Genomic DNA, 24,269 nt, shown 5'->3' with positions numbered 1-24,269 from the left:
TTCAGGGAAATAATACGGAAAAAAGTCCAGAGATAACTTTGTTTTCCTAGAGATTAATATTTGGGAGTAGTACTGAAAGTTTGTCAGACCTGCTGTTGGGACTACGTAGAAAATTTGGAATTTTTTCTGAGCCTCTAAGACCTGGTGGAGGGCGTACACTTCCGCCAGAAACTGAAGCCATTCCTCCCGAGAATGATCCAGTTTTTGGATTATTTCCGCCCGCGTTTCTCCTGCTACTGAGTGCGCCTCCTAGTGGCCAGGAGGGAACGAAACAGAGACTTCCTAATTCCTTCGCGTGAGTGTATAAAGTGAAATAGCAATGAGACCCCCAAGAGCTGTCATTCCATGGATTTTACTGTCCTTCCCACAGTTCTGTGAGGTAGTACTTCTATTCTTTTCCCCATTTTACAGCTGTAGAAAGTGAAGTCTGGGGCTTCGATCCAAAAATCCACACTTCTAAGCATTAGGCTCACCTGCTTAGTTTAGTTTAGTTTTTTCACCTGCTTAGTTTTAAATTGTTCTTGGTATTGTCTTACTTAGATTTCGTTTTTAAGATTATTGTAATAAATCACATTTCAGGATAAAAAAAAATGCGCCTTGATTCCACAATTTGAACACAATACAGATGTCATCACTGATCTTGAGAGTTCCAGGGGACAGATGGGGACAGAAACTACACTGGATTGTGTTGTTCCCTGGATGAGAAGTGAGAAGGGAAGAAAGTGTTGACAACTCCTTCGTGAGATTTTGACTGTAAAGGGTAGGGGAGTTTAAGGAGACCCAGAGGAGTGGAAATGTGAAATGTCTTGTCTGAGATCACACAGCTGGTCAGCAATAAGGTTGAGTCTAGAACCCATTTGTGCATGTAACTATACCACACCTCATGAATCCTGCTTATCCTGCAGGCTCGGGGAGTCAGATGGGATGCAGAGCAGGAAATCACTCAGCTTACAGCAGCCCACATTACATTATGTGAGTCGTGAAGGAAAAGGTCTTGATGGGGTCAGGTGGGCTAATCACGCAAAGAGCTCATGAACCAGGGCATCCGGATGGCTCAGCGGTTGAGGGTCTGCCTTCGGCCCAGGTCTTGATCCTGGGATCCTGGGATTGAGTCTTGCAACAGGCTCCCTGCAGGGAGCCTGCTTCTCCCTCTGCCTGTGTCTCTGCCCCTCTCTCTGTGTGTCTCTCATGAATAAATAAATAAAATCTTTAAACCCACCCCCTCCCCAAAAAAAGAGCTTACGAACCAGAGAGCATGTCTCCAACTGTGAAAGACCCAAGAGATTTGAGAAGCAGTAACCAAAATGGCTCCACCGTTAGGGGATGAGAGACCTGTTGCCCCTGTATTTCACGGAGAAGGGCACAGGGTATGCACACTGCCAGCTGCTTTCCCATGAGCACTGAGATCCCAGGACAAAAAGCTGGAGGTGCCATGCAAGCATCCCTGCCCACATTCCAGGGAATATGCCTGCTTTAGTCCCCTGGGCTCAGGACCCCAACTTTCCAAACATTCCTCTGGCCACAGCTCCTGAGCAAGAAATCACATCAGCTGTATCACAGGTGACATGAAAAAAACTCCAACTCAGTTTATTTCAAAAGGGCAGAGGTCAAGACAGGGAAATACTCAGAAACTGCATAGCTTTCCTGGGTACCTCTGCCCTCTGAGACACTGGATACTTTGGCTCTAGAGAGCTGGCTCCAGGCCATTCCACTGAAATGATTTCTTTTATCTGGCTCTCCATGCGCATGTGGCTCTGGGCTGCTAGCGGCACTGGCCACAGCCCCAGGATGTCCGGGTTCAACAACACCTGGGCCACTCTAGTCGATGTAGTAGACCTTGGGGGCATCGTAATAGGCACAGGTCATATAGTTCGTGTTCCCAATGGGCCACCAGTGGTGGGGGTGGTAGGTGGCTGAGTAGGCAGAGGGCTGCGGTTGGACACAACTGAAGAGTGCCAAGCTCCGGTCCACAGCCACAGTGGGCAAGTAGAGCTGCAGCTTGTCCAGGAGGTGACCCGGCCAGAAGACATTGGGGTGAGTTCGCTGTGTACCCCTGGGCCTCTTCACTTCCAGCTTCCTGGAAAAGAAGAAGACAGAAGTTTGTCCTGCCAGACTAGCCAGGGCCCCGACTCCTGCCCAGCAGAGCAAACGAGCTGTGGCCAGAGTGGAGGTGTAGCCCACTGCTAAGCACTTCATTCTACCTGGTAGGTTCTGTTATCCTGTCTACCTTGCCAATGAGGACCTGAAGGCCTAGAGAGGATAAGTCATTTCCCCAAGGCCACACAGCAAGCAAGTGGCAGGGCACAGGCTTGACTCCCAATCTGCTGCCTCTAAAACCCAAATTCTTAAGTGTACACCATCTCTGCTCTAGAGGCATTTTATTTTATTTTATTTTATTTTATTTTATTTTATTTTATTTTATTTATTTTAAAGATTTATTTATTTATTTATTCAGAGAGAGTGAGAGAGAGGCAGAGACACAGGCAGAGGGAGAAGCAGGCTCCATGAAAGAAGCCCGACGTGGGACTCCATCCCGGGTCTCCAGGATCACACCCTGGGCTGCAGGCGGCGCTAAACCGCTGCGCCACCGGGGCTGCCCGGCATTTTCTTTTTTATTTATTTTTTAAAAGATTTTATTTATTTATTCATAAGAGACACACACAGAGAGAGGCAGAGACACAGGCAGAGGGAGACACAGGCTCCACGCAGGGAGCCCAACTCAGGACTTGATCCCAGGACCCCAGGATCATGCCCTGGGCCGAAGGCAGGTGCGAAACCGCTGAGCCACCCAGGGATCGCCCTCTAGAGGCACTTTAATGTGATGTTCAGAGTATAGCTTCTGGAGTCAGCATTGCTGGGTTCAAATCCCTGCTCCCCCACTTAATAGATGTGTGATTTTGAATGAGATAAGTAATTGTTTCTGTACCTCAGTTTCCTCTTCTGTAAAATGGGCATGCTAAGAGTAGCTCTATAGGGTTGCTGAGAGGATTTAAATGAGTTAAAACATGGAACAAACCACAGTAGAGTCTGCCTGGCACTCTAAGTAGTCTCTTGCTTCTCAGTTCCTGGGCATTGAGCCCTAGATCCTGTGCACCATGCAACACACAGAGTCCCAGGCACCTCCTCCAAAGTGAGGCTAGTCCTCCTCCCACCCATCCCCTGCCAGAGTTGGATGATTGCTACAAACCTGGTGAACTCCTCAAACTCCTTAAAGTGTATCTTCCTGATTTTCTTCAATGTTTTCCTAGTGGATAAGAGAGATGGGTATCTTGTTACGAGAGGGGAAATCCAAGTTAATGAGGCCTCAGATAGTACATGGGGTTGGACCTGTCTGGAAGAATTTCTAGAGAGCTGGCTCCAAAAGGAGAATTTCTTCTGCCTGGGGTGGGACCCTGACTCTGTCCTCTATGTTCCAGTGGGACACACAGTGGGCTTGGTCATCCAGGACTGAGCTCATAACCTGGCTGGCTGGATGGTGACTCTGGGCAGGTCACTTCTCTTTTCAGAGCCTCATGTTTCTTATTACCCAGAACAGAGATGTCCTAGGATAGTTGAGAAATGCTCAATAATCTGAATTGTTTGGGAGTCCCTGACTCCCCCTGCCCCTGCCAGGGCTGAATCCTGCTTTTGGAACAAGGGTGGTAAAAACTAACTCCCCAGATCTTGGGCCTGGCAGACGTCACTAATTGACCACAGACAGCACTCTTTCCCAGCAGGCCTGCATCTGGCTTCAGAACCTTTGATAACACAGTTCACATAGCAAGATAAAACAAATCTCCATCCCGACCCTTGGGGGCTGTGGCCTTTATCCTTTAGGGCTGTGGCCTACCTGAGCATGGATGAGAGTCCCTTTCTCAGGTTCCCACCCATTCCCTAGCTTCATGGAGCAGAAATGGGTGTAAGCCACCCAGGGGCTGGAAGGCAGTCACTAAGTGGTCAGAAAGGACCCTCTAGACCACCGCCTGCCTGGCTCATGCTTGGCTCTTCCTAACCAGGGTTGTGGCCAGGCCCATCTGCAGGCCTGTCCTTCAGTCAAGAGCATCCTGATGGGGCAGGGTAAAACAACAACCATCATTGCTCCCAAGGGCTAGCAGCCACACACCGTGCTAGGAAGTTATATACATTTCTCATCTAATTCTCACTGCGTGTGGTAGACGCTGGTGTGCTCATTTAACAGAAGAAGTGCTGAGGCTCAAACAGTAAAAGCATCTTGTCCATTTAACCCTGTTAAATCAGACAGCAGCCTGTCTGATTTCTGCTTGGCTCTGCTGCATCCTATCCCAGTTGTTCTGGCCACACTGCCCCAGTGGGCAACTGGCAGTGTTCCAGAATGTGGGGAGTTCCTTTCCCCTCCCTGCTGTGATCAGCTGGCCCCTCCTCATCCCACATTAGCCCCATCCCTCCTTGGGGAGGAGGCTGCTCATTCTCCAATCTGCAGTCACCAATAGATGCTGCCTCATAACCTGCCCATGGGTCACCTCCTTCCAAAGAAGGACATTTCCTTAGAGAGGACTCAGGTTGGTCTGAAGCTCAGAGGCCCCAGTGCAGAGTTCTTTTGTCTGCCTAAGGGCTGCAAGCCCACCTCTTGCCAGAGAAGACAGGACAAAGAAGGGGCCCCACTGCCACCCCTGTCTTCTGTACAGCCCCTGACAGCTGCCCCATGATTTATGAAGGGGCCTCCCTATTTCTCAGAGGAGTCCCTCTTTTTAATCTCTTCTAGAGAACATGAGATCATGTAGGATGTGGTTGGGAGAGTAGCTGTATGGGGATGAGGCAAGGAGGCTGCTCCCCTCAGACATGTGCCAGGGGTGACACTGGAAATTGGCCAGTCCTTGGTGACCAGTTGGGTTGGACATTCTGGGCATGCTTGGACACAGGCATTGGCATAACACGACACCCCAGTATGCTACATCCCACCCCCAGAGCAGAGAAAGCAGCAGCAGGATAGAAGGCAAATGGCAGGAGAGATAGGGGGTCTGACACTCAGCTTGTCAGTCTTCTTAGCCCCAGCCTCGCTGAAGCCCTGGAGTTTGAGCAGGGCCAGATTTGGACTGAAGATCTTCAAGTCTGAGTAGTAGCCTCCCGGCTGTCGGATTGGGCGCACCTGGTCCTTCTGGAAAACGATCTTGTCCCCCGGGTACAGCAGGGCTGTAAGCAGCAAGAGAAGTGTGACCTGTCAGCCCAAGAAGACCCCTCTCTGCCCTGAGCCTTTGGGGCAGAGGGAAGCTTTTTTTTTTTTTTATCAACATTTTTATTTGGAAAGATTTTTCTTATATACATTTTAATTTTATTTTTTAAAGATTTAATTTATTTATTCATGAGACACACACACACACACAGAGAGAGGCAGAGAGACAGGCAGAGGAAGGAGCAGGCTCCATGCAGGGAGCCCGACGCGGGACTCGATCCCAGGTCTCCAGGATCACACCCTGGACTGAAGACGTTAAACCGCTGAGCCACCGAGGCTGCTCTCTTATATACATTTTAAACATTTTATGTTTAAATGATTGTAGATTCACAGGAAGTTGCAAAAGGAGTGTTAGAGAGTCCCTTAGACTCTTCCCACAGTGTCCTCCAGTGGTGATGTGGCATAGAACCCCTGAGCAATGTCAGGAAGTGGTGGGGGGGGCACCATGCTGCTGTCTGGACTAGAGATGGGAGTTTGTTTATAACCAGGTCAGCCATGGCCTCAAGGCCTGGGTGCAGTTAGGATGGAGCAGAAGGGCCCACACCCCACTCCACAGGGGTGGTGCTGGTCAGGAGCACACAGGAGGGGAGTCACCCAAGACTTCACTAGGTGAACTTAGACCTAGTTCAGGGCAGTTTTCTCCTTGCCTAGAATCAGTCTCACAGATATCCTCAGGAGACTGCTTTAAGAAGTCTGAGCACAAAAAACACTGGGCAAGGGGCTCTCTCTTCCTGCAGCCACTGAGCAGTACTTGTGCCAAGATGGTAACACATGACTAGCTCATATTCTAATATTCTAGAAAAAGTAATGGAAAGTTACACTCCAGGTTATTAAAGCTGGATATCTGGGAGGAGGGCAGGGACTGTGCAGATAAGAAGGGAGAGGGAAGGTGGATATGCAACATCATCATTTTAAAAAGGCATACAGGTTTTTTTTTTAAAAACTACATTTAGGGCAGCCCGGGTGGCTCAGAGGTTTAGCGCTGCCTTCGGCCCAGGGCGTGATCCTGGAGACCTGGGATGGAGTCCCACATCAGATTCCTTGCATGGAGCCTGCTTCTCCCTCTGCCTGTGTCTCTGCCTCTCTCTGTGTGTCTCTCATGAATAAAGAAATAAAATCTTAAAAAAAAATTACATTTCAAGGGATGCCTGGGTGGCTCAGTGGTTGAGCATCTGCCTTTGACTCAGGGCATGATCCCGGGGTCCAGGATTGAGTCCCCCACATTGGGTCCTGCCGGCAGAGAGCTTGCTTCTCCCTCTGCTTGTGTCTTTGCCTCTTTCTCTCTGTGTCTCTCATGAATAAAAAATAAAATCTTAAAAAAAAACACCCTGCATTTAAAGGGTGTTTTATGCAATTTAATAATTTGCATAATGTTATTTACATAATAATTTGCATAAATGATTTTGTGTAAATGGAAATGAAAAAGGTCTGTGAAAGGACAATCTTTAAATATTAATGGTGTCAACTCAAGCGGGGGAGCATTTTTGTCTTTATGTTTTCAAAACAACTTAAGTGAGCAAGTATTATCTATAAAATGGGGGGGATTGCAGAGAAAAACAATAAAACTGTATTCACTGGGGAGAGAGAAGTGCCCCAAAGTTTTAGAACTCTGGCCATTGATCTTGACACCTGGATTCGGAACCCACCAAGCTCTAGTCTAGAACACAGACCCGGAAGTCCCAATGGAAGTCCCAATGTTGGAATTTATTTAGTCACAGCAAAGCAGGCCTCTGTCATAGAGACAGCCAATAGGTAGTGGCCAGGACAGTGGTCAGACATGGACTGGAGTTTTGTCCAACTAGAACCCACAGATGCTCCTGTGTTCCCAGGAGTGTGAGATCCTGCCAGCAGGTGAGGTTCACAGACTCAGGAACGCAAAAGCTAGCAGTGGAGGGAATCAGTAGTGGCTCAGTGTTCTGGTGGGCACAAAGGAGGCACATGCAGAGGCAAGACCGAACCCACAGCACAGTCCAGGGAGCATGGGTGGCAAGCCTGCCTGCCGTTAGCTGCAGCTCCACCACCAGCCAAGACGACACAACCAGGGAAGGTGAGGCTCCCCCAGGAAGAAGGAAGGAAGGATGATTTGGCAAAGAGTTAGTGTCCAGAGCTGCGGGATTTCCAGCCCAGGTGGGCAGCAAGTGGCCGCCCAAGTGAGGAGGTGCAGCATGCACAGGAGACAATGACCACTTAGGTTGGTTTGCCTATATTTCTGAAGGCTTTGGGCCACACGCTGTTGGGCAGACCTGTTACGGGCTGAATTGTATGTCCCCCTCCTGCCCCCTCACCCTGCTAAATTCATATATTGAAGCCCTAACCCTCCCTCCCCCAAAAACCTCAAATTTTGTATTTGGAGAGAGGACCTTTCAAGAGGTGATCAAGCTAAAATGAGGGTGGACTCAAATTTGATCTGACTGGTGTCCTTTTAAGAGGAGATTTGGACATCAGAGAGGCACACGGGGCATGAGGGCATCATAGAGGAGAAACCATGTGATGAGGCAGCAAGAACGTGGCCATCTTAGGAACCGAGGAGAGAGGCCTCAGGAGAAACCAGACCTGTCAGCACCTTGATCTTGGACTTCCAGCCTCCCAGAGAGTGAGAAGACAAATTTCTGTTGCTTAAACCACCTGTTCTGTGGCATTTTATAGTGGCAGCCCGAGCAAATTAATGCAAGAGCCCGGGTTCTATACATTGCACGCTTGTTTCCCTCTCTCTCCAGAAAAAGATGGAAAATAGTCAGTTGTGACTGTTAAGTTGTTCTCGGGTGAGTCACACCACGTCTATGTCCCTCTGTCTCTGAAAGCCACACTTCCCAGTTTGACTACGGCTCCTTCCTATGAAGTTCCTATTGGGAAACCTCTGCCCTGGAGTACAGCTTGCTCTTCTGTGTTTTTATTTATTTTTATTTTAAAAAAAGATTTTATTTATTTATTCATGAGAGACAGAGAGACAGAAGCAGAGACACAGGCAGAGGAAGAAGCAGGCTCCCTGCAGGGAACCTGTTGTGAGACTCGATCCTAGGACCCGGGATCACAACCTGAGCCGAAGGCAGACGCTCAACCACTGAGCCAGCCAGGTGTCTCTCTTCTGTGTTTTTAAAGCACACAGAGGGACCTGCTTTTTACATTTATAAATTCACAAATTTGGGGGGCCAGCATTGCTGCGTGGTCACTGGGGGGCTTATGGGGCACGCCCCCATCCCTGTTTCTCAGAGGCACATGCTCTCCCCACACATGAGGAGGGTTCAGATCAGCTTGGATATATAGAAACACGATTGTCTGTCACACATGGGGTGAGACCAGTGTGGAAATCTCACGGCCTGGTCCTGTGGTTCAAGCAGAGAGCAAAGGGCCTCAGCAGAACTTGTCCCCTGGTGCACTCCTATGTCCATGTTGCAGAAGAACCAAGAAACAAACCTGACCTAGGGAAGTGGTTTTGGAAAGCCCAATACAGAGGTTATCACTTCTATCAAATATTCCTCTTTGAAATTGGATTGTTCCTCTTTTTTCTCTAAAGATTTTATTCATTTATTCATCACACACACACACACAGAGGCAGAGACACAGGCAGAGGGAGAAGCAGGCTCCATGCAGAAAGCCTGACATGGGACTTGATCCTGGGTCTCCAGGATACACCCTGGGCTGAAGGCGGCGCTAAACCGATGGGCCACGGGGGCTGCCCAGGATTGTTCCTTTTTGCTCAACTTCAGGACTCCTGTTTAGAAGGCCCAGTAAGCTCAGTTGGGGAACCCAGACCTCTAGGCCTGTGGGGACTATGTACCTCCAGGATTCTAGAAATCCCATCTATCAGCAAAACAGACTGGGCTGTTGCCCCTCTCCTCTCCTCTCCTCTCCTCTCCTCTCCTCTCCTCTCCTCTCCTCTCCTCTCCTCTCCTCTCCTCTCCTCTCCTCTCCTTCCTTCAATGGCCCCACCACAGGCCACAGCAGTTTAGCTGCATGCAAGTCAACTGGGGAAGGATAAACCTCAGGCAGATGCCACCCTTGCCTGGGTTCTGGGCCCTGTTGGCCACTTCCCAAGGGCCAGCTCCCAAAGTCCTTACCTTTCATGAGGACATCCTCCGTCAGCGGGATGCCGTAGTACTCACAGAGCTTGCAGCACTGCAGGTAGACCAGAAAGTTGTCCCTGCGGGACATGTTGATGAGCTCTTCCATCTCCCCTCGGATGGTGGACGGGAGGCAGTGCTCATCCAAGTGCTTATTCCCACTGCGCACCAAGCGGCACCGCTCCATGTACTGGATGGAGGGGATCTTGAGCTGCAAAGAGAATAGAGGTTGTTGGCACACACTTTCCCTTCACCTTGTCTTTTTCTTCCTGACCAGAAGGCAGATGTGCAGCCTCATCTCCCTCTCCCCCATGAGGGGAAATGGCAAAGAATGCAGGGTGGGACCAAAGCTCAGACCCTGAAGTCAGGGACTTGGGAGAAAAATCACACATGGTCAAGATTACACCTGAAGAGCACTTGAATGGTTAAGGCATGCAGTTCTGTGTGCACAGCCCCATACATGGATGTGCACACATCACTGTATCATGTGTACAGTAAGGTACAATGTGGATGCCCAATGAAATATTACATCCATGCGTTTGGCTGCACTGCAATTTAAATTAGTGTAGACATCTGTGCCTTTGAGGTGGAAGCCAAACACCAAGGATGGCAGAGAAAAGTAGAAGAGGCCTGGGCAATGTGTAGCCACTTTTGGCCTTCCTATTTATTTATTTACGAGGAAATACAAATCTATCTTTTTTGCAGCACCTAACACCAGAATCAGCAAGGTACAATTCACAGGCCACAGCACCTGTTTTTATAAAGAAAATTTTAGGGGATCCCTGGGTGGCGCAGCGGTTTGGCGCCTGCCTTTGGCCCAGGGCGTGATCCTGGAGACCCAGGATCGAATCCCACATCGGGCTCCTGGTGCATGGAGCCTGCTTCTCCCTCTGCCTGTGTCTCTGCCTCTCTCTCTCTGTAACTATCATAAATAAATAAAAAAATTAAAAAAAATAAAGAAAATTTTATTGGAACACAAAGGCACTCATTTGCTTAGTAGTTGCAGTCTGTGGCTGCTCTTGTGTGCCAGTTGCCACAGAAATGATAAAGCCCTGAAGTCTAAGATTTTTATTTATCCATTCATGAGAGACACACAGAAAGAGGCAGAGACATAGGCAGAGGGAGAAGCAGGCTGTCCTGGGGACCCCAATACAGGACTCGATCCCAGAACCCTGGAATCACAACCTGAGCTAAAGGCAGATGCTCAACCACTTCATCTGGGGGCCACCCAGGTGAAGCCCCAGAATCTAAACCATTTGTTGCCTGGCTCTTGACAGGCAAAGTTTGCTGATCCCTGCCCAAATATGTTGGGATTTTCTTCTTATGAAAGTGAATCAGATCTTAGTTGAAAGAGCACTTATAATGCCTAACATTTTATTATATATAAGTAAAATATTATATTTAATACATAATTGATATATTATTAAAACTTAATATAATATATTTCTATACTTATTCTATATAATAAAATACATATTTATATATGGTATAATATTAAGATTGTCTGCCGCCCTGAAGGGGGGTCTGTTTTGTTCTCTGCAACACCTAGAAGAGTGCCTGGCACATTGCTGTCTCTCAATAAATATTTGTTGGGTGAATTCATTCATGCCATCCATTCTTCCTTCACTGGTCATGTATTTCCGGAGTGCCCACTCAGTGGCAGGCCCTGGGCCTGGCACAGGGATTCCAGCTGTGGCGAAGACACGGCCCTCAGCCCTGGTCTCAGGATGCAAAGTAACAGTTAAAAAATGGGAGGAGGGGAACAAAATCTCATGATCTCATTTCATCTTCAGAGAAATCTCATGAGGTAGGTGTTGTTCTGATGATCGGATGAGGGAACACAGAGGTAAGGAAGCCTATTGCCGGGAGTTCCCCAGCCCCAAGGTGCAGTGGACTTGAACCCGATCCTGTCCAGACACCACGCCCCGTGCCCTTCCCGTTGGTCGGGGTACCTTGTGCTGCCGCTTCCTCTCGCGGTACCGCTTGCCAACATCCTCCATCTCCTCCAGAGTCAATGGCCGTGCCTCCATCTGGGTGTCAACCTCAGGCACAGTCAGCAGGTCCATCTTGGGAGGCTGTGGGGCGAAATCCACCTGCTTCTTGGCTGGACTCTGCGGGGAAATTCTGTGCTTGGTGGATCTGTGATCTGAAAGGAAGGAGAGACTGAGAGGAGGCCCAGCTCAGGAACCCACCGAGCAGTTAACTGATGTGACCACGCAGGTGCGGGCAACCCCTCTGCTCACTTCCCACACGGCCAGTCAGCGCAATCTGATTGCTTACCTATGGTAAGCCAAAGTTGGAGAACATACTCAGGAAGTAAGTCAAGTCTGCCTCTACCATGCTTGCTCCCAGGATGGGGAAGTGGAGGCATGCGGGTAGAGGGGATACATACATTCCCTTCCAGTTGACAGGGTGCTTCTTTGATGAGCTAAAGACCACTGCTTGTAGGTGTTGAACAAGATGTCTGTGGTGATGTTGTTCTGCTTTCCCAGAGAGCTGAGATAGATCACTATATCTTCTACTTCCTGGTTTTTCAGAGGGACTCCAACCTGAGGAGAGAAGAGAAGCCACCAAGGTGGGCAGGCTCCAATCCAAACATCCTGCCAGTATGGCCAAAGCCATACCAGCTGGCCCCACCTCTCCTTTCCTATCTAGTTTCTAGTTTCATCATTGCCATTCCCAGCTCACACCCAAGGCCCAAGGCCTCTGCTGCAGGAGCTCATAGCCCTTTCTAAGGCCTTGAACATACTCTGCACTTCCTCACCCTCTGCCTTTAGTTAGGCCTTTCCTTCTTCTATCTGAAGAACTCCTATCCCTCCTTGAAAACCCAATCCAGATAAGCCACCATCTTTGCAGAGCCTGCTACTTCTTCCTTCTGGACCACCACCCCACTCCATAGCAATGTCAATGACAGTTTTCCCAAACTGGATTGGAAAAAGGATTTCACATCTACCATCCTTGTCCATGAGAAACACATAAGCCTCCCTTAACTGAAGTAAGACAGGATCAGAAATACATGTTACTCTTTGAAGGACCATGAGCATCTTTGTAGGAGGATAATGCTTGCCAGCAATACCAAATATTCAAGAAGAAGAGTTTTTTTTTTTTTTTAAACACTTTTAAAAGAGAGAGGCAGAGATACAGGCAGAGGGAAAAGCAGATTCCCCACAGGGAGCCCGATGCAGGACTCGATCCCAGGACCCCAGGATCACACCCTGAGCCAAGGGCAGACACTCAACCACTGAGCCACCCAGGTGTCCCAAGAAGAGTTTTAAAGGAAATATAATTTTGTTCTGTAGCTTCTTTAGACCGCAGTCATCATTCATTGAGCTTTCCTTAAAGAGGGTCAGAACTCTCCTGCTATGAAAGGGCTTAATGTTTTGTCTTTTTGGTTATGACGATTAAAAACCCCTTATTGTTTTTTTAAATGTTTTGAAATGTTTATATAAGTACATGTCACAAAACAATAGTGTGCAAACCGGTGATGATTTAAAACCATAAAAGAGGGGGATCCCCTCTTTAGGGTGGCTCAGCAGTTTAGCGCCTGCTTTCGACCCGGGGCGCAATCCTGGAGACCCCGGGATCGAGTCCCACGTTGGGCTCCCTGGATGGAACCTGCTTCTCTCTCTGCCTGTGTCTCCGCCTCTCTCTGTGTGTGTCTCTCATAGATAAATAAATAAAATCTTTTTTTTTTTTTTATAAATTTTTTTTTTAATTTTTATTTATTTATGATAGTCACAGAGAGAGAGAGAGGCGCAGAGACACAGGCAGAGGGAGAAGCAGGCTCCATGCACCGGGAGCCCGACGTGGGATTAGATCCCGGGTCTCCAGGATCACGCCCCGGGCCAAAGACAGGCGCCAAACCGCTGCGCCACCCAGGGATCCCAATAAATAAAATCTTTAAAAAAATATTCTAAAACCGTAAAAGATGTAACAGTCCGCTTCCTAAAGTGTTCTGTAAAGGTAATTTGTATTCAAAGTATATAAAAGCTTAATTCATCCAGGCCAGAGGTCAGCAAACTTTTTTCTTTTTTTTTTTAAGATTTTATTTAAAAAAAAAGATTTTATTTTATTTAATCATGAGAGATACAGAGCAGGAGAGAGAGAGAGGCAGAGACACAGGCAGAGGGAGAAGCAGGCTCCATGCAGGGAGCCTGAAGTGGGACTCGATCCCGGATCTCCAGGATAACGCCCTGGGCTGCAGGCGGCGCTAAACCGCTGTGCCACCCGGGCTGCCCAGCAAACTTTTTTCCACAAAGGGCCAGATGGTAAATATTTCAGGCTCCATGAACCATACGATCTCCGTCATAACTACTCAACTCTGCCATTGTAGCATGAAAGCAGCCATGACAATACATACAAATGAGTGTAGCTGCAGTCCAATAAAACTTTACTTACAACAACAGAGGCTGACTGGATCTGACTTCTGGGCCATAGGTAGCAGACCCCCTACTAGACCAATAGAACTTTCTGCACTGATAGGAATGTTCAATATCTGTGATCCAATAGAGGAACTGCTCACCACGGGTGACTACTGAGCACTTGAAACATGGTTGGTGCAACTGAGGAACTGGATTTTTGAATTTTATTTATTTATAATTATTTAATATTTTTGGATAGCCAGTGAAAGTGTGGCCCGTAGAGTAGTGCCATAGACATCGCTGGGAGCTTGTTAGAATGCAGCAGAGAGGTACTGAGTCAGAAGTTGAGGTCAGAACAAGACCTCTAAGTGATCATATGCCAGTGACAGTTGGAGAAGGTCTTGAAGTTTCTAGAGGCAGGATTGAAGGCCCAGCAATCTCTGTGCTCAGTTCTGGGGTCCAATGGGCAAGACAGTGATTCCTTATGCAGCCGACTGCTTATGGTTATGGGGTTTGCTCTGTAGACTTTTCACTCAGGTAAGGGCTTTTGAGGTCAGATGCATGCAGAGGTGGTTTTAGGGGTCTGATATGGCCACAAGTTATGCCACATTTTCCAAACTGGCTTTACAAGTAATAAGGCTGAGTGTGCTTGGGTGGGTCAGCCAGTTAAGCATCTGCCTTTGGCTCGGGTCATGATCTCAGGGTCCTGGTATGGAACCCTGCATTGGGCTTCCTGCTCAGAGGGGAGTCTGCTTTTCCCTCTCCTGCTGACCTTCACTATCTGTCACTGCCCTTCACTCTCACTCTTACTCTCTTTCTCTCTCTCAATTTCTCTGTCTCTGTCTTGCTCTGCTCCATCTCTCCCAAATAAATAAATAAAATCTTAAAAAAAAAAAAAAAAACAAAGCAAACAAGTAACAAAGCCAACGGTTTGAGTTCCCTACACCTACTTTTCAGCTGGTCCAGGACTTGGGTGGAGGCAGCAGTGGGGGCAGGTGCATGGACATCTTCCCCAAGTCGGCCCAGCCCAGAGGGAGCACGGGAGGCACTTACCGCCTTCAGAGCCACAATGAACTCCTCCCTAGAGATCCTCTGGCTCTCGCTCCTGTCCCCCTTGCTAAATAACTCCAGGATCTTGATCTTCCGGCTGTGCAGGTAGGAGTACAAGGCTGACAAGGCAGAGGGCTTGGGTAGTCGGAGCTGGGGCACAAGTCGGCGGGAAGGCCGGTGGCTCTTCTGCAAGAGGCAAGAGAGGGGCGCAGAGGGGAGAATTCAGGGGAGACGGGCCGCTGGCAGGGGGTGCCTGGAGTTAGACCAAACAGGGAGAAGGGAGGGCTGAGCCGCTCCACAGGGACAGTAAAACGGAGTGCAAGGAGCATTGGATTCAGGGCAATTGCATTTCGCCAGGGATACTTTGCATCTCTGGCCCTACACATTCCCATCAGATACAAGAAGGTTGGACATTATGAGAGCTAACATTTCATTCCTACCCATATCTCTCCTGTTAGGCAAGCCAGGGTTATATTCCCACTGGGATCTCAGTGCACCAAACACATGCCTCTGTCTGGAGCCACATGGGGCTCTCTGATCTTCCCACCTCCCAGCCTTTGCTCCTGCTGGGCTTCCTGCCCAGAATACCTTTCCTTCCTTCTCTACCTGTCCAAATCCTAGTCTTTCTTTAATTCCAGGTTAATTGGGGATATTTCAGAATAATGCTCTCTTACCTTGGTGCAGCACCTGACAGCTTACAAAGGGCTTTTCTGTTCCCTAGTTTATAGATCTGTGTTTGGGATTAATTGCCTTTAGAAAACTGGTCTTCAAACTGATATGTCTGCCTCCCCTATTAACATGTGAACATCTTGAAAGCAAGAAGATGCCTTATTTAAATACACACCCTTACCCCTCCTACCCCTCCCATGGTATGCCTACTGAGAAAGCACCTACAGCTCTAGGCAGATAGGCGGTCATTGTCTGTTAAACAGATGAATGATGCTTTAAATTAGGTATTAGGTATGGCTTCCCCTTTTTACAAATGAGAAAACAGGTTCAGAGAAGTGAAGTGATGTGTCCAGGGGCACACAACGCTTATGCAGTAGGGCTGGATTTCTAACCCAAGTCCAGGGCTTATTCATAGACACTGCTGCTGTTAGGAAGGGTGTGAAATATGGGTTTTACCTATGAAATATGGGTTTGGACTCTGATTACACCAAGCACTGACTCTGACATCAGTGAGATGGCAGTAGTAATCAAAATGGCAAACAATATCGAGTGCTCTCTCTATGGCTGGCACTGTCCAAGGTACTTTATATAAATTCATCAATTTAGACAACACAGCAACCCTAGGAAGTAGGTACAACGGTTATTTCCATTTAATAGATTGGGAAACTAAGGCCCAGATCATAGAGCTTGGAAGTAGCAGAGCTAGGTTTAAACCCAAGTTATCTGACCTCTTATCCCACTTCATCCGAATGGGGAGAAATTTCAAATGTTCACATAACAAGGAAATGTCACAGAGAGCAAGCACTGGGGGATGAGGGCTCTGATACTGACTTCCATTGACTACCTCTATGGGTCTGAACAATTGATGGGCCTCACTGAGCTTCTGTATTTATAAAAGAGAGTTCTTCCTTTTTCTTCCAACCTCAAAACTGTGATTCTCCCAGTAGCTCTAGGAGCACCAGCTTGGCATGTATAGGCCCTCAACAGATACGTGTCTTGAACAAATGAATGAACAATGAGTATTTTAAAATGCCCCATAGATGAAATGCCAGGAAGGATCCCTCCTAGGGTGGTCTTAAGATATGGTTGCAAATTCTTCAACTCCTTCCTTCTGAGATAGAGTCTGATTCCCCTCCCTTGAGTGTGGACAGTACTTAATGAATGGCTTCTGACAAATAGAATATGGTAAAAGTGATCATGTGATTCTCTTAAAACTAAGATTTCCTGAGATGAGGTCACAAAAAGGCATTTCAGCTCTCTACCTTTCTCTGTCCGTTGGACCATTCACTCTGGGAGACTCTGCCTGCTGTGTGGTGAGGCTGTTCAACAATCCTATGGAGAGGTCCTTGTGGCCAGGAACTGAGGTCCCCCTGCCAACAGCCGCGTAAGTGAGCTAGTCTGGAAGTAGATCTTCCTGCCTCAGTCAAGCTTTCAGAGGTCTGTGGTGCATGCCAGCAACTTGAGATGAAACACTTAGCCAGAGAAACCAGTGAAGCTCCTCCTAGATTCCCAACTCTCAGAAACCATGGGATAATAAACATTTGTGGCTTTAATGCCTGGGGGCATTTGTTATGCAGCAACAAATAACCAATACGCTTACCTTTTGGGACTTCTCTATGTTTCTCTTTGAAATGGGGTGAATGATCCCTACCCTGCCTAGTCTGAGGGAATGAAATGACAGTATGCCCCTAACGCCTTCAGTGTCTTCATCAGCAAATGGGGCTGCTTACCTTGGTGGCTCTGGTAGGAGTTAGATGGGCCACCAACTGGGCCTCATGCTCCTTCTGGATCATGTATAAGACCTTGGCCTCTGAAGGGGTGAGGCAGGGCTTGTTCTGCAGCCACCTCTTTATGTTGCCAAATGACTCCAGATTCTTCCGAAGCTTCAACCTTTGGCTGAGCCAGGTCTTCGCATCCTCTGGCTGCCCTTGGATGTCCCCAGTTCCCAGGGCTTTGAAGCTGGAGATTGGCTGTGGGGGGGTCTGGGGTTGGGCCATGACATTGATGGGTATCGGATCCTCTTTTTGAGGCAAGATGATGATCCGCCGGCGGCTCTGAGGCAGGTGGAAGTCCTTCTGCTTGAACTGCTTGAAGCAGTGAGCAATGACCAGTTCAGGATCGAAGATGGGGTCCTTGGTGGCATTTTCATCATCACTGGAGGTCTTAGAATGGCAGAGCTCTTGGGGGTGGGGATAGTGTTAAGAGGTGAATTTCTTTCAGGAAGAGGACTAACAGAGTCAGTAAAAGAAAAATTCTACAGCACCAGGCTGGGTGACAGGACATCTGGGTTCCAGGTATGGCTTTCTCATTGTTTGCTATAATATGATTGCATATTCCTGATAGGCAGGCACTATGCTAAGCGCTTTATGTCCTTTTTCTTATTTGATGTTATGCCTCCCCACCCCAACCCCACCCCAGTACTCCTTATTGGCAATCAGAATGATCTTTTTAAAATTTTTTTTATTTATTTGAGAAAGAGAAAAAGAGAGAGAGAATGAGTAGGGAGAGGGGCAGAAGGCGAGGGAGAGAGAGAATCTTAAGTAGGCTCCACGCCCAGTGTGAGCCCCACATGGGGCTCAGTCTCACAACCCTGAGGTCATGATCTGAGCCGAAGCCAAGAGTTGGACACTTAATGGACTGAGCCACCCAGGCACCACCAGAAGGATCTTTTAAAATTGCCATTCTGAGGGGATGCCTGGGTGGCTCAGTGGTTGAGCATCTGCCTTTGGCTCAAGTCAAGATCCCAGGGTCCTGGGATCCAGTCCCACATCAGGCACTCCGTGTGTGGAGCCTGCTTCTCCCTCTGCCTATGTCTCCGCCTCTCTCTCTGTGCCTCTCATGAATAAATAAAATCTTTTTTAAAAATGTCATTTTGGGGGCATCTGGGTGGCTCAGTTGGTTAGGCGCCTGACTTCTGCTCAGATCACAATCTTGGGGTCTGAGTGGCTCAGCAGAGAGTCTGCTTCTCCCTCTCCCTCTGCCCCCTACCCCCACTCATGCATGCTCTCTCTCTCTCTCAAATAAATAAATCTTTTTAAAAAATGCCACTGTGATTTGGTTTGATCATTGAGCATATGATGACTTGCTTCATGGCTGTATCTTGGGCAAGTTACTTAGCATGTCTGTCTCAATTCTTCATGATAAAATGGGAAGAAAGAGGGTACCTACTGTACTGAAGTGGTGGAGATGGTTAGAATCAGTCCATTTTAAAGGTGCTTTGTTCATAGTAAGTACACAGGGTTTTTTTTTTTAATGTACTTATCCTTCACCTGTTTTGAAATCCTTCTATGACTTTCAAAGTAAAGTCTCATAACCCTGCTCTGCCAACCCTTCCCACCTCATCACTTGCCTATCTTTCCTGACTATATCCCAGATGCTTTGACCTTCTCTTAGTGATCCCTGAATGGTCCAAGCTCCATCCTGCCTAAGGATTTTGCATGTGTTGTTCCATCTGCTGGAAATGCTCCCTCCCCCATCCATCCCCTCCTTATTCCTCATCCTTAGACCACATGCTACCTCTCCAGCTCCCAAGCTCTGTTATGTCCTCATGTTATCTCTGCATAATACAACCTATACTTTTCCTTTGGACCACTTATCACAGGTATGTAAAATAGATGGCCCTTGTGCCTAATGAGGCTTGGGGTCCTTTGTTTTGTTTGACATATTCCTTAAAAATTTCCAGTTTGAGTTACTTTAGGCTGGGGCATGTCCTCTCCAGTCTGCCATAACCCCCACCATTCTCTATTGTCTCACATGCAGATGAGTTCACTTATTAAGTGCGTGCTTCAACCAGACATTTGTGTTTGAAATTCCTGGTGCAATTGCTTGGTTGTTTAGTTTTTCAATAGACTATGGACTGGGACCCCATCTCTCGTGTTCCCTGTTGAAGCCCCAGCACCTCTACCTGCCAACATATAGAGGGAGCTCAGGAATTATTTGGTGAATGAGTGGATGTCAAATGGGCAGATGTAATAGCTCTATAATTATATCATTTTACAGACTAAGGCCCAGAGAGGCTCAAGGTCACACAGTTGATTAGCAGCAGAGCTAGGGTAGAGCAAATGAATAACAGATATGTTGTAAAATTCAGAAGGGATATAGCATTATTATTAAAAATATTATCACCATATTTTCCTTCTAAAACCCAAACTCCCCTGCTTTAAAACCCTTTCATTGCCTCCAAAATAAGATTCAATCTCCTTAACCTAGCTCCACCTGACCATCCACCTCTGCCAGCCCCTCTAATGGGCTCCTTCTCTTGTTCCTTCTGGACTCACCCTGTCTTTGTGCCACAGACTGAGCTGACTATGGTTCCTTGGTTCCCCCTTGTCCTGCCCACATGCCGTTTCCTTTATCTGGAATGCTCTTCGAGACTTAGGTTAGGCATCACCATTCCCTGAATCCTTCCCCTGCCATGCCCTCTCTGGGTTCTCACAGTGCCCATACTCATCCCCATCATAGCATTTACCATATTTTTCTGGATGAAGATGCTTTCTGAGTCTTTCTCTCCCAACAGTCTGTGAGTTTTCCAATGGTAAGGAATGTGTCTTAGTTCCTATGTATCCATGGTGCCTAGCCTGGCACAAAGTGAACATGCAGGACATTTGTTAAGTCTCCTTACAATGCCCATGTGTTTCTTTCATGGTCAGGAAATAGTGGGTCTACATCAATGTGAACAGAGGTGAGTGCTTCTTAGCACTGATTTATCATTTCTTTGAGGACAAGATGCTACAACTGAGAATGTAGCCATTCATCAAACCAGCATTCACTGAGAATCATCCAGTACTTGGCATGGCCAGGTGCAGATCCAAATGAGGCTGGACGCCCAACCACAGTGTGCAGGCATGGGACAAGGTGGGGTAACCAGAAGGGTAGCCAGATGCTTTCAGTTGGGGGAGAAATGTTGATGGAGGGACCCAGAAGGTCATCATGAAGGAGGAGGCATTGGCTTGTGCCTTCAAGAATAAGCCAGATTTCAAGGGGTGGAGGGGCCTGTGTGGGGAATGGTCAGGAGTAGGGTTTGGGGATTTTAGGGTTACTAAATAGTTCTGTAAGTTGGAAGCACGTTGTATATGAAGGAGGAGGTTAATGGGAAGTAAAGTTGGAATCATCTTGGATGCCAGATTAAGGAGTTTAAACTTTATCATGCCGACTATGGGAACATACTCAAAATATGCGACTTCCTGGCCTTGTCACTGCCACTTGTGCCCTCCTTAGACTCCCAAATTCATGATCTTCCCTTAGCCAGAAGAATGACTCCCCCTGAAACCCTTAAATGACTTCACTGAAATGGCTCCTCAGTGTCCTTAGAATAAACAATGGCCTACACCAGTCTATATACTTCAGCCCTGCTCCTACTTCTCCTTGATCTCCCCCCACCTCTCTGCCCCTTATTCACTTTGCTCCAGCTGTGCAGGTCTGCTCTCTCTTTGTCCAACTCTCCTAGCTCCATCCCAACTTGGTTTTGGCATTTGCTGTGCCCTCAGAAGGTCATGGGATTCCCCAAGATATTCACCATATAGTTCTTAGCCCAAGTGCACTCCCCTCAAAGTCACCCTGACTACTCTATCAAAGGTCACATGCCCACCACACCATGGAACTTCCATTCTAGTGATCTTTGGGGTCTTGTGTCCATTGATAGGAAAGATAGATGGGCTCTTACAATGAAAGAGATCACCACATAGTTGTGGGTAGAGACTGTAAAAATGTCCCCAAGGGATTGTGAGGACAGCTTTCAGAGGCTAGCTAGTCCTGTTGCCTCCCTAGGTCAGAGAACTCTTTCTGCAATGACCCTGGCAGGTTTTGCCTCCACTGGCACACACCTCTGGTGACAGGGAGTTCTCTACTTTACCTTCTGGATGCCTAATTCTGATTGCTAGAAAAGACTTCCTTATATTGACCCAAAATTTGTTTTCCTGGAATTTCTACCCCTTGGTCCTAATTCTCCCCATTGGTGCCCCAGAGAACACATTTGTTCCCTCTTTTTGGGACAGCCCTTCAGGTATCTGGAGACGATTCAATGCTCTCAAAATTGTTTGTCTTAGCTCTGATTCAAACCTCTCCCAAAGTTCCATCCTACTTCTCTAGCCACTTGCTATTTGGCTCCTCTTTTCCTGCCTACCCCTTAAAATTGGTGCCTTCCAGGTTTACACCTGGGCTTGCTTGCTTTTTTCTTTCTCCTTCCTTCCTTCCTTCCTTCCTTCCTTCCTTCCTTCCTTCCTTCCTTCCTTCCTTCCTTCCTTCCTTCCTTCCTTCTTTCCCCCAAACAATCTCTCTTCTACTCTCATGTTTCTGTGGCCTTCTATATGCTGAGGACACCTGTACCAATATTTATGACTTGAAATTAGCTCTAACTTTCTACATATATTTGCTCCTAAAGGCTCTCCACTCAGATGGCCTACAAATATCTCAGACTCAACCAACTAAGACTACACTGGTCTCCATGTCCCGTCTCCACTGAATTTGTTCCTCCTGTTAGGTTCCTCATCTCTGTGAAAGGTAACTCCATCTCTGGGTCACCCTAGCTATCAACCTGAGCATCATCTTTGATTGTTCTTTCCGTGTTCCCTGTCAACCAGCCCCTACATCCCTCTGGTCCCCTCTAGCCTGGCCACTGTCCCTCACCTCTCAGTATCTTTGGTCTGGACATTTCGGACAGCCCCAGATCTCATCATTCTGTGCTTCCAGCATTCCAAGTCTGCCAATTCAGTCTGCATTCGCTGATGCTCCCAATCCAATAATGCCATTCCCAGTGGCTCCTCCATCTCCTGGCTCACAAGATCTTCCACAATCTTCTCCCTTCTGACCTTTCTCACCTCTCATCCCCAGCAATACTCAAACTACCAGCGGTTTCCTTAAGACACCATATGTCTGAGCCTCTCTGCATGTGGTTCTGTTAGCCTGGAACACCTTTCCTCTCCCTTTTGGCATGGAGAACTCCTTCTACCCTTAAATGCCAGTATAAAGATCTCTTCCAGACCTCGGAACTGTTCATCCCCACCCTCTACATCTAGCAGATCTCCTAGTTTTGGGTGTCAGCCCCAGATCTGGCATCCACCCCTTCTTCTGTAATTATCCATTTATCTGCCTGCCCTTCACCTCTGAAGTTGGAGGGCTTTGCAGCAGAGGGCTATCGTGTAAGGTTTGAAGACTGATGGTTTTCTCCATGATTCTTCTCCAGTACCCAACACATTAATATCCAATGGAGAAATGGGGCAGAGGCCGGGCCAGAGAATGTGGATGTCTTTCCCTGGGCACAAGGGTTGGGCCTCTTATTTCAGACCAAGGCAACTTGGCCCACTCCTCCAGCCTGGGCATGGAAATCTGACAAATGTGCACGACCTGCCCCCCTGACTCCCTGATAACCTCTCACCCAGAGTGGGGACGGCACAATGAGGTATTCATTCCCGTCCTTGCCCTCGCCCCACTTGCACGCGTCTGCAAGGTACTGCTTCCCCGGGGCTTACCGAGCAGCGGCAGGAACAGAGCCTCATACGTTTCATAGGAATCGTAGTCCATGCTCACAACGTGGGGAGCAGGTGCTGAAGAGCGTGCGTGAATGTGTGTGCGTGTGTGTTTGTGCTTGCTTGCGCTGGCGTATCGGGGTACCAAAAAACAAATTCCAAATTCCGCAGGAGACTCAAATGGCAAGCTTGGAAACAGCTGTTGCCAAGACTACAGACGCTCTGCGCTGATTGGCTGAGCGCTGCCACGCTCTCATTGTCCGAGGGAGGGGGAGGGTTGAGGGACGGACCCTCCCACTTCTAAACGCCGCGTAACCCTGCTCCTTTTGTGGGTCTGGGGAGGCAGTCGGAGCCGTGCAGAATTCCTGGCTTGGCGAAAGACAGGATTTCTTAGTATGGCCCAGTAGTCCCCGAATCTGGAGTAATAAATCCCTGGTTTTCCTGAAAACTGTAGGATCTTCAGCCCGTCTCCACATCTTTCATTTTCATCCAAGAAACAACCTCGGCCTCCTCCTCTTGGGTTGTAGGAACCCAAGAGTTTTGGCCAAATAGAGGCAGTATGCTTTGCCCCCTAATGACAGGGTGCTATGGTTTGGAAATACAGAACCTGATAACAAGAATATTAATAATATACACTTGAGATGCCCATCAACCGATAAATGGATAAACAAAATGTGCTCTGTCCACACCATGGAATGTCATAAGAAAGAGTGAAGTACTGATGCATGCTACCACACAGATGAACCTTAAAAACGTTAAGCGAAAGAAGCCAGACACAAAAGATATGCCCAGAATAGGCAAATCTATAGACATAGAGAGCAGATTGCTAATTGCCAGGGGCTGGAGAGAGGTGAGTCGTGTGGCTTTGGGTTTGACTGCTAACATGCATGGGGTTTCTCAACGTGTTGGAAATGTTTTAGAGTTAGTGATGTTGGCTGCAGAACATTGTGAGTGTACTAAAAACCATTTAGTTGTATACTTTAAACACGATTGAATGATGAATTTTACATTGTGAATTTTGTCCCAATAAGCGAAGTTTAAAAAACAGGCACTTGAGTGCTCACTCTGCATAAGGTACCACCCTTCACTGAATTGTATTATCTTTGTGTCCTTCCCCAGAATGGAGCTTTGCATTTAGTAAATAATATTTTGAGGATTGTTAAATAAAGACATAATGGGATGTTATAAAGTGGATGTTTGCCTTGAGGGGGGATGTGGCCAGTTTTCCCATTCTCTGGTCAAAATCCATTCTCTCTCTAAAAACAAACTAGTTCATGAAAGTGGAAACAACCAACTAGCCCCACTGTACACTCCACCCTACAACAAAGGTAGTTTCCCTAACAACTTGTTTTTCATTTATTCAGTCAATTTAATTTTCCAATTATACCCTAAAATGGCAATTGGTACTTGAGACTTAACTTGGGATTTCTTGTTATTGTTTGGTGAGTTCTTTCTAAGATAAATGTTTCAGTATTTG

At 47.6% G+C, this 24,269-nt stretch overlaps 1 protein-coding gene across 2 annotated transcripts; it reads right to left on the bottom strand.

The window, feature by feature from the left end:
• Window positions 1-1,561: 1,561 nt before the first annotated feature.
• On the bottom strand, window positions 1,562-22,988 carry EFCAB12 (EF-hand calcium binding domain 12). 2 transcript variants are annotated; one of them, XM_025449410.3, is made up of 9 exons: window positions 22,796-22,988; window positions 17,060-17,508; window positions 14,664-14,846; window positions 11,642-11,798; window positions 11,202-11,395; window positions 9,247-9,460; window positions 4,989-5,148; window positions 3,188-3,244; window positions 1,562-2,077 (listed from the first exon to the last, which is right to left on the bottom strand). In XM_025449410.3, the coding sequence occupies exons 1-9, from the start codon at window positions 22,845-22,847 to the stop codon at window positions 1,819-1,821; spliced, it is 1,725 nt and encodes a 574-aa protein (XP_025305195.1). In that variant the 5' UTR covers window positions 22,848-22,988; the 3' UTR covers window positions 1,562-1,818. The 2 variants fall into 2 exon arrangements, with proteins under 2 accessions (XP_025305195.1, XP_025305185.1); XM_025449400.3 differs by lacking the exon at window positions 22,796-22,988 and adding an exon at window positions 19,798-21,009.
• Between the last annotated feature and the right edge of the window lie 1,281 nt (window positions 22,989-24,269).

Source organism: Canis lupus, chromosome 20 (genome assembly GCF_003254725.2).
Source record: "Canis lupus dingo isolate Sandy chromosome 20, ASM325472v2, whole genome shotgun sequence".
Lineage (NCBI taxonomy): Eukaryota > Metazoa > Chordata > Mammalia > Carnivora > Canidae > Canis > Canis lupus.
This window is presented reverse-complemented; position numbering and strand designations above follow the sequence as displayed.